The 15,535-nt window shown below is 35.3% G+C and overlaps 1 protein-coding gene across 6 annotated transcripts in view; it reads right to left on the reverse strand.

The window, feature by feature from the left end:
- Positions 1 to 11,398: 11,398 nt before the first annotated feature.
- Positions 11,399 to 15,535, reverse strand: part of eif3hb (eukaryotic translation initiation factor 3, subunit H, b) — a 70,639-nt gene continuing 66,502 nt past the window's right edge. For 2 of the 6 annotated variants that reach the window (XM_058754444.1, XM_058754443.1), the window contains one exon: positions 11,399 to 12,239. In XM_058754444.1, the coding sequence (XP_058610427.1) occupies positions 12,142 to 12,239 (98 nt within the window). In that variant the 3' untranslated portion in view covers positions 11,399 to 12,141. Of the gene's footprint in view, positions 12,744 to 14,259; positions 14,396 to 15,535 lie in introns of those variants that run through there. The other 4 variants (XR_009267409.1, XM_058754446.1, XM_058754448.1 and 1 more) reach the window with 4 other exon arrangements.

Raw genomic sequence — 15,535 nt, forward strand, 5'->3', positions numbered from 1 at the left:
TAATGTATTAGGTATCATAAAATAATAATGAGGAATATGTTACAGTATTTATAAATCAATAAGGTTTTCCGTATTGATTTTTATTATAGGTGTTTTACCTGCATTTGAATTACACATTGCATTGTGTTTTGTTTTAGGGTTGAAGGAAATGTCTAAATTTAATGTAAAAAATGTACTGGTAATTTTCTCTTACGACATTATCTGTTTTTTTATGATTTAATTTTATTGAATTATTGAATTTATTTTTTAATAACTCCTATAGGTATTATGAAATAACAACAAGCAACTTGTAGAGTATTTATTGAACTAGGTTAATGTGAATTTTAGACAGAAAGGTAGATAAATGAATGAATAAATAAATAATGTGAGGTATCAAACCTTCAAAATCTTAATTTTATGGATTTTGAAGTCAAATAAGGAAAATAGGAATAGATTATGATTCCAAAACATGACAAAGTTTTTCTCAGGACCAATTGATTGTTTTTATCATTGATGATAGGGGCTTACAGTGAAACTGGAGGCAGATGTAAGACAGATAAATGAATATAGTGTGAACAGTTAATGTCTGAGTTCAGTGATCTTCACAGACTTTGAGAAGAGTCGCGTAACGCCGAACACCCACTGCCTCCTGCTCCGGTCGCCCACTCTGCCATCCGTCTGTCCCTCCCACCCTCCTCCATCACATCTCCTCACCCAGCCTTTCATGGGAGTACGATCCAATTAGTCCAGATTCATGAGGAAGCACTGTCAAGCGGCATTGCAACAAGAAGCCTTCAAAGCCATAGAGGGGGAAGGGCGGGCAACAGAGAAAAACATAATGAAAAGAATGCACATGTAGGTGGTTGGTGACTCAGACGTGTCCTAAAAGCCTCAAACTTTAGTCGATAGGAGGGAAGATGTCTTCTATACGCTCAGATCTGAAAGCCATTCTTTATGTTGCTATGGCCACTGCTGTGCCGCTGCCCAGGCTTTGACTTGTTTATTCACTATAAAAACAATCAAGTTCAAAGACAGTTACAGTAGGGTCAGACAAAGTCAATGATGTATTTGATTAAATTAAACATTGATTTTACTTTAAAGGGATAGTTCACTCAAAAATGAAAGTGTTTCACCCTCAAATTGTTTCAAACCTGTATGAATTTCTTACCTCTGTTGAACACAAAAGAACAGTATTGGAAAGGTTACTTTGAAAATGCAATAGGTTACAAGTTGCTCTGTTTAAAATGTAATAAGTAGTGTAACTATTTCAATTACTTTATAAAAGTAATGTAACTGATTACATTTGGTTACTTTTGGTTACTTTTCTACATTTCTAAAGAATGTTTTCAACTGTTAATCATTTTGAAACATGATTAACCTTACAGTGATACTCAACAGTTAATCTTAAAAAATAAAGCATATACATAAAACCAAATAGGAAATAAAACAGTTATTGAAAAAGCGTGTGTCCTATTCTGTGTCCTTAGCTCCTGAAATATTGTTGTCTCATATATTAGAGCAGGCAATTCAGTTTAGGAAAGAAATAAAAAAAATACAAATAAAAATGTGTGTGAATATTCAGATGCAACCCCCTTTGTAATCGTTAACATTTTCATAAGTAACTAATTTAATTACACATTTTTTCTCAGTAACTGTAACAGATTACAGTTACATTTATTTTCTAATTAAATTGCATAATTCCTTTACATGTAACTCCTTACTCTCCAACACTGCAAAAAAAGATATTTTGAAAAATGCTTGTAACAAAACAGTTAATGGTAGCCATAGAGTTTTTTTTTTTTTTCTCCATAGAAGTCAGTTGCTAACTTTTCTCCATAGAAGTCAGTTGCTAACAGCAACTATTTAGTAATTAATACATGTTTGGAATAACTTGAGAGTGAGTAAAAGATGATCAAAATTGTAATTTTGGGGTGAATGATGTATTTAAGCTTTTAGGATTTTTTTTTTTTTTTTTACCATATTAATTTTTCAGTTCCACTTTTCAGTTGTTATGCAGATAAAACTGTATAATTTGTAATAATAAAAAAAAAGTTGTATTAAATTAGAGAAATATTGCAAAATAAAATAATTTTTAATAGTGCTCTTTGACCCCAAAGGGTGTTCTTTAGATCTTTTTCATTGCTATGAAAAGTTCAAAACAGTTCAAAAGTGAATTGGCGGAGCAAAATTTCCACGCAAGTCACTTTGCTGCAACTCTAATACATGTGTATCTAAAAGAGGCGTTCATGGTCTTAAATTGATCCATACTGCGTGGACTACAGCCGCAAATTACACTCCCAACTCTCTAACGGAATACATAATGCAAAGAGGACCTCCTGGCGTCAGTGTGAATTTACAATTTCCTCTGCTGTGATGTCCTGACCTGAGAAAAACTCTCATATTGTGCAGATATTCAGGCTGTATCTCTCCCCTGTGGCCGTATCTCTAACCTTGAGTACAAAGATTTCGTTTAAACATGCGTAACCATGGTTTCCTATGCCCATTAGATCACGGGGCCTCTCTCTCGCCTAGAAATCAATAGTTTGCAGGTTTTGGGATATTTAGATGCGAGGGGGCTGCTTTCACATCACTCACACTGAACAACCCCCAGACCCTCTGAGCTCAGAGTTTTGCAGTTTCCATGGTAATGTGCGTGCGATTGAAAAAATAGAGAGTAATTGAAGGAAGAGAGGCGTTATATATGTGTATACATGTGAGAGAAAGCAGCAGAAGAGATGAAAGCAAGAAAGCTAGAAAGAAAAAGAAATCTCCATGTGCAAGAGGCAGGCAAGGTGAGGCCTAGATCATTCACTTGTCCTCACTGTCGATGAAACGCTGCTCTCTTCCATCAAACCTGTGGCAGACTGACATAGCATACTGATAGACTACAGATGACCCATGGTCTTGAGAGAGTCTTCCGAAGCGGCTGAGAATGAATAATGTCTGCCGGACTGGGAATGTGAAGTGTGTACGACTGAAGTGAATGAGTGTCATAGCAATGGATAAAATATCCAAACCAAGCGGGTTTATTTTGAAGCACACTTTTCATGTAACATTTCACAAAAAGATGTTTGTTTTAGAAGGTTTCAAATGATAAAACTGAAAATAAACAAGTGGTCCTCAGATTTCAATGCCTGAGCAGAAAAAAAAGAAAAGAAAACATGAATATTTTATTTTTTTTTAGTGACTTTTTCAGTAAGTTTACACTACAGTAAGTTGCAGTCATATTTTATTCAAAATTTTGTGGGCAAAAAAGGCACATTGTTTATTGTCAATGGATATATAGCGATGTATACAGCTCACACAGAAGTCACTTTCAAACCCAGCAGCCTTCTGTTTATCAACGCAGTGAAACTTGAACCTGTTGCAAAATCTGTGTTGAAATCTTTAACCTTTGTGAAACTCTTGTGAAATTTGAAATCGTGTGAATTCCTACTGAAATTAACGGATTTCTCAGTAAATGTAGCTGCACCTTTTTGCCAGTAGGTGGCGACAATTGACCCTTCACAAAAACCCACCCCCTTAGCTAGTGTCGCTATCAAACCAAGGCACTCTCACGTCACACGTCATGTTCTCACGCAGTGAAAAATACAATGCAGAGCAAAAAGGAAACTGACAACATGCCAGTAGACAAGACACAGCAGATTACTTTCGGTATGAAACAAAGTCTCAGCCTTCAAATGGTCGCTTTTAAATAAATTCAAACAATAAATACCGTTTTGTGGCTCTTTAATGTGTCATGACAGATCGCTGTAGCACCGGCATGTGAACCGAGCATCTTCTTTACTAGTTATAGCATGAAATAAACATGAATGAACATCAGAAGGTATCTTGTTTCAACCACGGAAAGACATCCATACACACCATTTTTCAAGTTCAAGTCAACCAACGTTAAATCTACTCTCTTTTATGGTTTGTTTTGTCAGGCAAAAATGGCAGATTAGGCATTATGATTGGTCAGATCGCCTGTCAATCAAACTCCCTGCAAAGGGGCAATTTGAGTGTCTTTTTGAGTGAGTCATTTGAAATCAATCACTCAACAGATTCATTCAACAACACTAATTAATTTAGTAATGAAAAGAGCTTGGTAATTAAATGAACTTGGCGCATCCAGAATCAAATAGGCCTGTCTGAGTAGGTACTACATTTGATTTCGCAAAGTGTGTTCTATATGAGGTAGTATGAATGAAATTAATGAAACATCCTCCATGTTGTTATTATCACATGACCTACCGTGGTCAGATATATGGCTTTACTGCCGTTCAGAAATTCTCTCCCAAGCCATTCAGGTACTATTTTTAACCCACAGTTCAAATACCTTGAATTCATACATAGTGCTCTTTGGCATACTGTTTTCGAATACTATATAGTAGGGAAGAATTCATAATTCAGTCAATTGCTGTCTCTAATTTAGAATGTTTCACCCACCGGACGTTGCGTACAACATTGAGGCTGCCTTTTTTCAGTAACCATTACATTCCAAAATAAAGAATTTACTGTGATTTCTTTAATTATTGCTTACTTTTCTGAAATTAGACATCCTCAGTGACATATAAGGCCAAAAATGCAACCTCCAGAGGGTGAAGCCTTCGAAATGAGATACAGCTAATATAACAATCATTCAACTGATTTATTCTAAAACACCTTTACTGTGCATTGCTCGGAGATGCATAGTTGATTCTTCTGTGGCTTTGTTTGAATCTAATTTAGTCGGTGGAGCAAAAAGCAAAGTGGCAATATTGTGTTTAAAATAGGCTACTAACTTAGTTTTATTGAAATGCTTTTGTAAAAGCTTGAGGGGAAATTACATAATACATCTGCTAAATTCACATTCATTGAAAGGGTTTTTTTCATTTTCATTCATTACAGTGAAATAAATACATTTGAAATATCTAAATAGACCTACCTTTTGAGACCACTATATCAGGGTTAACTTCAAGATCAAGTCTTTCACTTAATCAGATTTTTGCACTTCTCTTGGTTCTGTAGTGTGAGAATTACTGAGTTTCACATAAGAAATTTTATATAAGAGTGGTTTAATGTAGTTTTAACTGAACTACAGTATGTCACACCACAGGAGACTGCTGACACAGCTTGAAATTTCATGTGGACCACCCGCACGCATTGATAAAGATTTTTTCTCTTTAAAGAAGCTCAGAAGCACATCCACATACACACAGGAGACTTGACTCGTTAATTCCATCCTCCCCTGTATCATCCTCTTAAAACAAATTGCTCGGGCTTATTTCAATATCGACAGCACTTTGCCTGCAGAGGACTTAGAGAGAGTGAGTGAGTCTGTATAAGCAGCGTGTTGTGCATGAGAGGTCAGAGGCATTTCCGCTGCCTCTGCTCACAATTTACGGTCCGCCAGCTAATTCTGAACCAAGGTTATCAGGCGCTCGGTCTTAGGTGGCATTGATTTGAAGTAATGCTTTCCTCTCCTCCACACATAAGTCTTCATTAGCTGATCCTTCTGACCTGCACTAAACCCTATGTCATTACCCCGCGAGCCATCATCAATATCCTCCCCCGTCCTAAAGGCAGGGCCCTGCTCTTCCACCTTCTGCCCAGCTTTAATCTCAGCCCTGTCAGGTGGCATTAACATTGGCCAAGCTCAATGCCATTCACAGCACAGAATCCTCCCTTTCCTCGTGGCGGCTCCGCTTCCATTACAGATTAAGTTTCCTTACTCAAAAGCAAGGGAATGGAGGTTCGTTTCCACTGTCATTTCACAATTATCAAGATGAAAATTGCTGCTGAAAATTCAGCTTTGCCATCACAGGAATAAATTACATTTTAAAAATATATTCAAATAGAAATCTTGATCAAATACATGGAGCAATGGTGAAATTAGAAGACTTCTGTCAAAACTTTTGAACAGTAGCATTTGGGAGATTAGGAGATTTTATGAGAGTATAAGGTAAAAGATGTGCATCTCTAAAATAAAATAATTGTGCAATTTCCTATTGATACGCAATTGACACATCCGACCCCAATTTTCCTCATTCAGGAAAATCAAGTTTATATAAGACACAGTGCTTATGTAAAAATCGGTCTCTTCTTTTGAACATACACTAAAGAAATAGTCAATAGAGTTCATTTCCCTTTCAGTCTGAAAGGAGGTAATTGCAGCAATTGCAAATAGATTCAGCTTCAAATCATGTGTCTGAACTGAACTGTTCCAATACAGAGCCTTGGCTTTATATTTTAATTTCCTGCTCAATACAGATTTTTTTAAGGTACAATTTTCAAAACCAGTAACAGTATAAGAAAATTACAGCTCTAATAGTTTTCTACAGTTTTCCAACATAGGTGATTCTAGACCCTATTCAGTCACCCTAAATCTCTTCAATTATTTCAAGTTTTAAGTCTGAAACATCAAAAATCATCTTCCCCTTCAAAGGTCAACCAAAACAATTGCTGTTGTACTGAGCCTGAAATCCAAAAATCACCCTTTCTCCAACATAAAGTTATATGCAAATTATTCCAACTAAAGTGTCACACATGGTTTGAACATCCAGACAAAAAAAAGTATAGCAGCCTTATGCCAAACCTTCTAATGCATTTAAATGTACAGTTTCAGTCAAATAAGAAAAATTGAGATTCTTTTATCTTTGTAAAGAACCTTTAACATTCATGAAACCTTGTCAATGCACAAAAGCTTCTTTAGATTATAAAATGTTCCTCACACTGATGCTTTTAGAAATTTTATTTTTGAGAGTGTGCTGCACACATCTTAAACTTAATAAATCGAGCGATTTATCACGCGGCCACACCTGAACTTAACTGAACCCACTGACTTGAACTAAATAATGACACTATTGTCTTTTAGAGCTGCATTGCCACCATCGATTCTGCTATTTTTCTGTTTATCACTGTTCAGCTGTTTTGCCACAATCTGTATTGCATAAAGCGCTATAAAAATAAAGGTGAATTGACATCTGTATGCATCATGCCGTGTGTTTCTGCTGTAATTCATAGAGGTGTATTTACATTAGAACTACTATGAGCTCATAACTGCCTCCCTGTAACTACTAAGTGGCTTTACCAGCAAACACTTCACTTCTTATTACCCTGAACCCAACCAGTAGCGCAGGATTCTCCAAAACCGCTGTTTATTACATTTACAGTAATATGCCCCATTTTTACAAAAATACATAAATGTGCTTGAGAAATTAAATTTTTCTTCAAAAATTAGATAAATCCATTGAGTTTAAAACATTTGCTTAAATCATCATGGGCCTTTATTATTACATCCATTTTATTTCATCTCATGCAATGTCTGAACTCCATTGAAATTTTAATCACACACACTCTCTCTCTCTCTCTCTCACACACACACACACACACACACACACACACAAGAGAGAAATTCAGGAAAATTAAGACAGACTCTTTGAGATCATTTGAGATCTATTTTAGGTCAACCAGTGGATTATTTATTTTGAATTGAACTATAAAGTACATTCAGCTTGTTGAAAGTTGTAGAAAGTTGCATATAAAACTTTAGATAAAGATAAAAAAGAATTTACAGTTGTTGAGGAATTTTTCTCATTATAAATGATCTGATCAACTACTGCAGGTGTTAACAGTTGTGACTGCAACTTTACTACACAAACACATTAGAAGACATTTATTAATGTGAAGCACATATGAAGGAGCCACAGCCAGACAGGGGACAAATACAAACACACATAGATAGACAGAATCTGTCACTGACCTGTCAATAAAAGTACAGCAGGAGCAGCAGTGGCAACACAGAGGATGAGCTCTAATGAATTAACAGTAGAAATATCTGCAGGGATGACTGGAAGCCATTTAGCGTTGTTGTATCAATTTATAGTGAGTGCACTATTAGTAAGAGTTTAAATGGGTTTCAGGTTAATAGCATTTGCAATTATTTAGCATAGACCATAAATTCTGACCTCACTTAGTCTGTATTCAGCCCGTAACTATTTCAAGGCTATTGAGAGCTTTTCTTTTTCTTTCTGTTATTTCATTTTAAATAATAAGGTCTTTTAATAGTGGGTTATTAAATACAGGTGTTCCCCGATAACAAGCACTCAATTAATGGGAAATGACATTTACGAGCACACATAATTTGTTAAATTCACGTAACAAGTTTAAAATTACCTTAATGAGAAACACCTGACTACAAGAACATTTTCCAAACAAAACGAAGCATTGGTTAACATAAGTATGGAATTGTTGCATCAGAATTTAATTAGCTAATAATGTCCTGCAATTATATATATATATATATATATATATATATATATATATATACTTATATTTTGATTTATTCTATAGTTTTGAAAATGTATATATAATGTTGATGTTCACTAAACGTGAACTCTTCTGAGTGAACTGAACATGTTGCTGTCAAAGTTCACATTTTGTTGTCTAATAAAGCAGGTGCTAATGTTTAAACCTGATTTCAGCTGTTTCATCACAGATGCTTTTCGCCATCTGCCTCTGCGAGACCCTCTGGAGGCTGCCAGTAACTCAGTTCAAGTGTTCAATCCATCTTGCCAAACAAAATAAAGAGAAACTTTTGACAAGAAATGTTGGAAGGAAAAAATCCTAGAAAAGTGTGAGTTATCAAGACTGGGTATGTATGTATAGATTATTACAGAAACTATATTAGAGTGGAAAAGTAGGAATTTCCTGTTTATGGAAGATTGTAGTAACCATTGAAACTTTTCAAGGGCTCAGTTTTCATTTGCGAACACAGACAGCCCTGCATTTATGTGGGTTCTGTGTGTGTCGTCAAAAGGAAGCTGAGTGACCATTGTGGTTTCTAAGAACATCTTGACATTGCTTCTTCCAAAAAAAAAACATTTTTTGATGACCTCCTCCCTTAAATGCATCATTCTTCCATCTTCTCTGGAATCAAGAACTGAGCAATACCAGAATAAAAGCTGAAATCCGGCTGAAAATGATTTACTTGATATTTTCATCCTCCACCAAGAGGCACTTTCCATGACAAAGTATGACTTGTTGAATTTTTTTTCTAGCATGAAGAACAAAAAAAAGCAAATGAGTAAATAATTAGTAAGCATTTTTGTAATTAAGTAATAAAAAATAAATAAATAAATAACAGCTATTAAATTTTCCTTAAGTAACATGTTAAACTTTTTTTTTTAAAAAAAATGTTTTGCTACATAATAGTGTCTCTAACCAATCCCAGTTCTCACAACAACAAAAACACTGAATTTGTGACTTAAAAGAAGTTGTGCTAGTGGGACATCACAGTGTATTCCTAAAAAGTGCCAGGAACTGTTAAACTGAAGCACAGGCCTCTTACAGTATTGCCTTTAAAAACAGGTGCAACTAACACAAACATCAAACAACAACTTCTGCTGGCTTGTGGAGCAACGTCCTCAAAAAGTGTGGAAACAAGTGGGACTTCATCAATAATAGAACAAAAGCTGTAGCACCTCTGGCTTACCAGCCTAAAACAAACACAATGAAAGTGTTCAAAGAAAGCTCCTAATGAGCCAGCCTCGCTACTACTGCTTCTCAAATCAATGTCTTCTAAGCCGCCCGCTCACACACACACACACACACACACACACACAGATCAATGAGGCTTTAGGGAGAAATTCATCCCTCCATTATTGCAGATTCAAACACAGCTCATCACCTGTGAGGTGTCAGGTTAGCTAAACTCTAGATTAACCGTCAGGGAAAAACAACTGGCCTTTAAATGGACTGAAATCATGGAGTAGGTTAAATCCTGAGAGTTATCAATTCCATGAAACTTTGTTGTGGTATAATGGGAAAACATTAAATTAATACTGAAATGAGCTTCTATAGATCGACAGAAATGAGTCCTTGAAATCGGCTCTTATCCTGGAAAATGAGTGATTTTGTTTCAAAAGGTTTCTATCAACAGTATATAAGATAAAACATAAGCACTTTTAAGATAATGGCATGTATATAAATAAATATACACACACACACACACACACACACACACACATATATATATATATATATATATATATATATATATATATAATGTGTGTATTCAAAATTTTAAAACAAGCATTTATGGAAGAAAAACATGGAATTATTTGCATTCTATAGACAATTATATAGAATTACTGTTTTATTTATTGATTTGAAAGCAAATAGTTATTGTATTTCTTGAGATTTCTCAAAAACATCTTTGTCAGTGGATTTGTTATCTAAAGTATATAAGAGAAAATATATAAGCATAATATCAATATTATATAATTATATTATAAAGCAGATATATATATATATCATAATATATAATTATATTACAGCCTAAATTAATTCTGAAATGAGCATTAATGGTTGAAAAACATGGAATATTTTTTTTACTTTAAAATATACCTATATTTAAGGTGCCTGAAAAGATGTCAGTCATGAGACCTCTAACTTATCTTTTTCTATTAAAGATGAACATTTATAGTATTTCAACTTCAATACGCAAAATCCTTCCTGATTCCATAAAATGGAATAATTTCCATCATGACGGGATATAGTATTTAATTATAAGGGCATAAGGTCTATACTGCAATTACAGTAATTCACCTGCAAAAGGTGACATGGAATGTATCTAGAGGTAGAAAAGGACATTTAAAACTAAAACTTTTTTGCATTTTATTTTTCTTTTCATGCAGCTGGATTTTAATGGTGCACTCCTCTTTGAAAGGCTGGGCACGTCGTGTTATGTCAAAAGCTCATCGCTGCAATTACGACTCAAACTCTTTGCAATCATCCATCAGGGCGGCTGAAGTTCAAGAGTTTTATTGTCATGGTTTATCTGATTTAATCACCTGAAGTGAAGTGGAAATAAATTTAAAAATACATTCTGTGAAGGCTAATGACTGTAGCGGGTAGCTTGTGGGTGGACGGCGGAGAGGTGGTGGGCTGCAAATGTCACGCAAACCCCAGTGTCACTCGACTACAGGGAACAGTGGGCTGAAATTAATGTCCAGCAGCAGACTCCTGGTGTAAACTGACTGGGAAGGGGGCAGCGTTACAGCGCTGTACTCTAATTACAACTGTTCACATCCATATTTGACTAAAAGAACACAATGGCTTGTACAAACTGACTGTTTTGATCCCTAAATTGCTCCTTTCCAATATAGGGTAATTAGAGTGAGATTTCTGACCAAATAATTTTAAGAAAGAAAAATCTTAGTCACAGGCTTGCAAAAAGACTTCAAAACTCCCCTGCTGATACAACTTGTTCCTGTACAAATATGAAATACAAACATTAAAAAAAAAACAATCATGCTAGAAGGATGGCACATCTCTCTCTTAAAGGGATAGTTCACCCAAAAATGAAAATTTGATGTTTATCTGCTTACCCCCAGGGCATCCAAGATGTAGGTGACTTTGTTTCTTCAGTAGAACACAGACGAAGATTTTTAACTCAAACCGTTGCAGTCTGTCAGTCATATAATGGCAGTCAATGGGACCCACGGCTTTGAGAGTAAAAATAAAACATGCACAGACAAAACCAGATTAAACCCTGCGGCTTGTGACACATTGCGATCTTAAGACACGAAATGATCAGTCTGTGCAAGAAACTGAAAAGTATTTATATCATTTTTTACCTCTGATCCACCGCAATGTGGTGTCCAACTGTCTTGAGCGCGTTCACAACATGCCGTGGGTCCCATTTACTGCAATTATATGACTGACAGACTGCAACGGTTTGAGTTAAAAATCTTCGTCTGTGTTCTACTGAAGAAACAAAGTCACCTACATATTGGATACCCTGGGGGTAAGCAGATAAACATCAAATTTTCATTTTTGGGTGAACTATCCCTTTAAATGAGCATTTCAAATGTGGACAAAGTGAACACAATCCAATTTGTAATCAAATTTCCAACATCCCTTTTCACACATTGTAGACAGATATATTGGGTTCCTCTCAAAAATAACTGTTTGGTCCGTGCTGATACACATAATATGCATTTATACTGTACATGCCTAAATAAAATGACCTGTCTGATGGGAATTGAAATACCTATAAACTTATGTTTTGGTCTAGTAATGTTAAAACAAAAATCTAAAACCAATGGAACACTATTTTAAAATGAGCCACAGAAAAAGTCATAAAAATGGAATCGATGACTCTTGACCAATTATAGGACAATGTAGGTGGGCACAAGTCTAACTGCTTGTTCCTTGAAGAGCTTCAGCCATGAAAAGCTTGCCCAGGTTTTGAGATGTGAACTCCTTGATGGTTTGGCAGTATGTGTTGATTTGACCTAAAGAGTAGATGGGGGGAAAAAATTAGAAATATAGAATTCAAGGCAAAAACACTGTAGTTTATGGCATGACAGTGAGAAAGAAAGAAATCTCGAGAGAGATGAAGAAGGTACAGAATACAGAGATAGCGAGAGAAACAGAGGCAGGGTGGGCTATCTGCTGAAGTGGCTCAGTTAATGTACTCCATTATGTACTGAAGGCTGGCCGTCGAGCTCTTAGGTGATTGTCTTTCCGCTTGGCAGCGCTGCTGCTCATGCCACCGTGGTGTCTGGAGTTTAAAAGACCTTAAGAAATGGCGAGAGATGAGGTGCTCCCCTCCACGGCACATACAAGCATTTAATTCAGCCCCAGATCAAGCTATTACTCCACAGCACTACAAAGAGAAATACATGGAAACAAATACTCTTACTTCATGCCATTTTGTCTGCATCTCTTCTGATCTTGATGTTGAATGTTACAGCTGGCTCTTATTAAACTGGGATAGTTTTAGGCCTGAGATCGACCTACAGCAGAGTCATTATTTTTGATATAAAAACAATTATACATATTATACAGACAATAAAATTGTAATAAATATTTAAAAAATAAATAAAATATTTCACAATTTAAATTGCATAATTGTATTTACTATATATATATATATATATATATATATATATATTTTTTTTTTAATTAATTTATTGGCATTTCATTATATTATATTATTATATTATATGTATCATATAGTTAAAAATACATAATACTATTACTGTGCATATATAGATAATTTAATTTAAATATTACATTATTATATATATATATATATATATATATATATATATATATATATATATATATATATATATATATATATATATACACAAGTGCATCTCAATAAATTAGAATGTCGTGGAAAAGTTCATTTATTTCAGTAATTCAACTAAAATTGTGAAACATTTCAATACAAGTGTATTAAATAAATTCAATGCACACAGACGGAAGTGGTTTAAGTCTTTGGTTCTTTTAATTGTGATGATTTTGGCTCACATTTAACAAAAACCCACCAATTCACTATCTCAACAAATTAGAATACTTCATAAGACCAATAAAAAAAACATTTTTAGTGAATTGTTGGCCTTCTGGAAAGTATGTTCATTTACTGTATATGTACTCAATACTTGGTAGGGGCTCCTTTTGCTTTAATTACTGCCTCAATTCGGCGTGGCATGGAGGTGATCAGTTTGTGGCACTGCTGAGGTGGTATGGAAGCCCAGGATTCTTTGACAGTGGCCTTCAGCTCATCTGCATTGTTGGGGCTGGTGTCTCTCATCTTCCTCTTGACAATACCCCATAGATTCTCTATGGGGTTCAGGTCTGGTGAGTTTGCTGGCCAGTCAAGCACACCAACACCATGGTCATTGAACCAGCTTTTGGTACCTTTGGCAGTGTGGGCAGGTGCCAAGTCCTGCTGGAAAATGAAATCAGCATCTCCATAAAGCTTGTCAGCAGAAGGAAGCATGAAGTGCTCCAAAATTTCCTGGTAGATGGCTGCGTTGACTGTGGACTTCAGAAAACACAGTGGACCAACACCAGCAGATGACACGGCAGCCCAAATCATCACAGACTGTGAAAACTTCACACTGGACTTCAAGCAACATGGATTCTGTGCCTCTCCACTCTTCCTCCAGACTCTGGGACCTTGATTTCCAAATGAAATGCAAAATTTACTTTCATCTGAAAAGAGGACTTTGGACCACTGAGCAACAGTCAGTTATTTTTCTCCACAGCCCAGGTAAGACGCTTCTGATGTTGCCTCTGGTTCAGAAGTGGCTTGGTAGCCCTTTTCCTGAAGACGTCTGAGTGACTCTTGATGCACTGACTCCAGCTTCAGTTCTCTCCTTGTGAAGCTTTCACAAGTGTTTGAATCAGCTTTGCTTGCCTGTATTCTCAAGCTTGCAGTCATCCCTGTTGCTTGTGCACCTTTTCCTACCCAAATTCTTCCTTCCAGTCAACTTTGCATTTAATATGCTTTGATACAGCACTCTGTAAACAGCCACACCTTTCAGTAATGACCCTCTGTGACTTACCTTCTTTGTGGAGGGCGTCAGTGATCGTCTTCTGGATCATTGCCAAGTCAGCAGTCTTCCCCATTATTGTTTCATAGAACAAGAGATACCTGGAATTTATACTGTAGTTATGGTCGTTAATTGAAACTCAAATGTAAATATTCTAATATTTTGAGATACTGATTTTTGACTTTCATGAGCTGTAAGCTCTAATCTTCAAAATTAAAACAAAAAAACGTTTGAAATGTTTTACTTTACATGCAATGAATCTAAAATATATGAAAGTTTCACTTTTTGAAATAACTTACAAGAAAAAATGAACTTTTTCACGACATTCTAATTTATTGAGATGCACCTGTATATTTTCAATATTTATCACATATTTTTGTTACTAATATTGTTATTAGAGTACATATTATACAGATAATACAGACGATATTATTAAATGAAAATACATTTAAATACTTAACTTAAAAAATTTAAAAAAAAAACGAATTTAGCTGCAATATGTGTTTGAGGTAATGGCAACTATCGTGGACTTCAAAATCTAAATATTTGATAAATAAATTAGATCAAACTTCTCGTTGTCAGTTACTTCTTAGGAAAAACATTTAGTTTGATTGCAAAAATGCCCCATAATATAATCCATTTCAAAGGCTGAACATTCAAAATCTGAAACAGTGTGTTGCTGAGTAAACAGCATGACTCTAGAGTTACATAACAGAGTCCAGCAGTCCAGGGTACAAGATGACATGACAGACATATCACCCTCCTCCAGCTATTTTCTCTCAGACAGCGGCTGATCTATAATATACTACCTCCATAACAAGTTAGAAACAATTGCTTTAAATCAATCCCTGGCAAGGCCTCTGTAATGTTCCTCATAAATTACCTCTCCTCCCTTCCTTCCTCCCTTCCATCTCAACTCCACAGGACAGAAAAGGGACAAGTCCAAATCTTTTCAGATCCAAATGAGACGGTTAACGCTGTGTTGGGATGCCTCACATCGCTCAACAGCAGAGATTTGGCTTCCATTACTGAGCAGACACTAATCATCCACTTAAAGCTTGTAAACACAACTTGTTATGTGTAAAGTAAACATTATATATTTCTACTTATGCTGAAAAGCCTGACAAACTGATATGAAATAATAGTTTGAAAAATCTTTTTTCATTTGAACCATTTTGAACTTTTAGATTAAAAAAATGTTTGCATGTGTTTTTTTGTTAAGTATCATATTTAAGATTTTT

Source organism: Onychostoma macrolepis, chromosome 19 (assembly GCF_012432095.1).
Source record: "Onychostoma macrolepis isolate SWU-2019 chromosome 19, ASM1243209v1, whole genome shotgun sequence".
Taxonomy (NCBI): domain Eukaryota; kingdom Metazoa; phylum Chordata; class Actinopteri; order Cypriniformes; family Cyprinidae; genus Onychostoma; species Onychostoma macrolepis.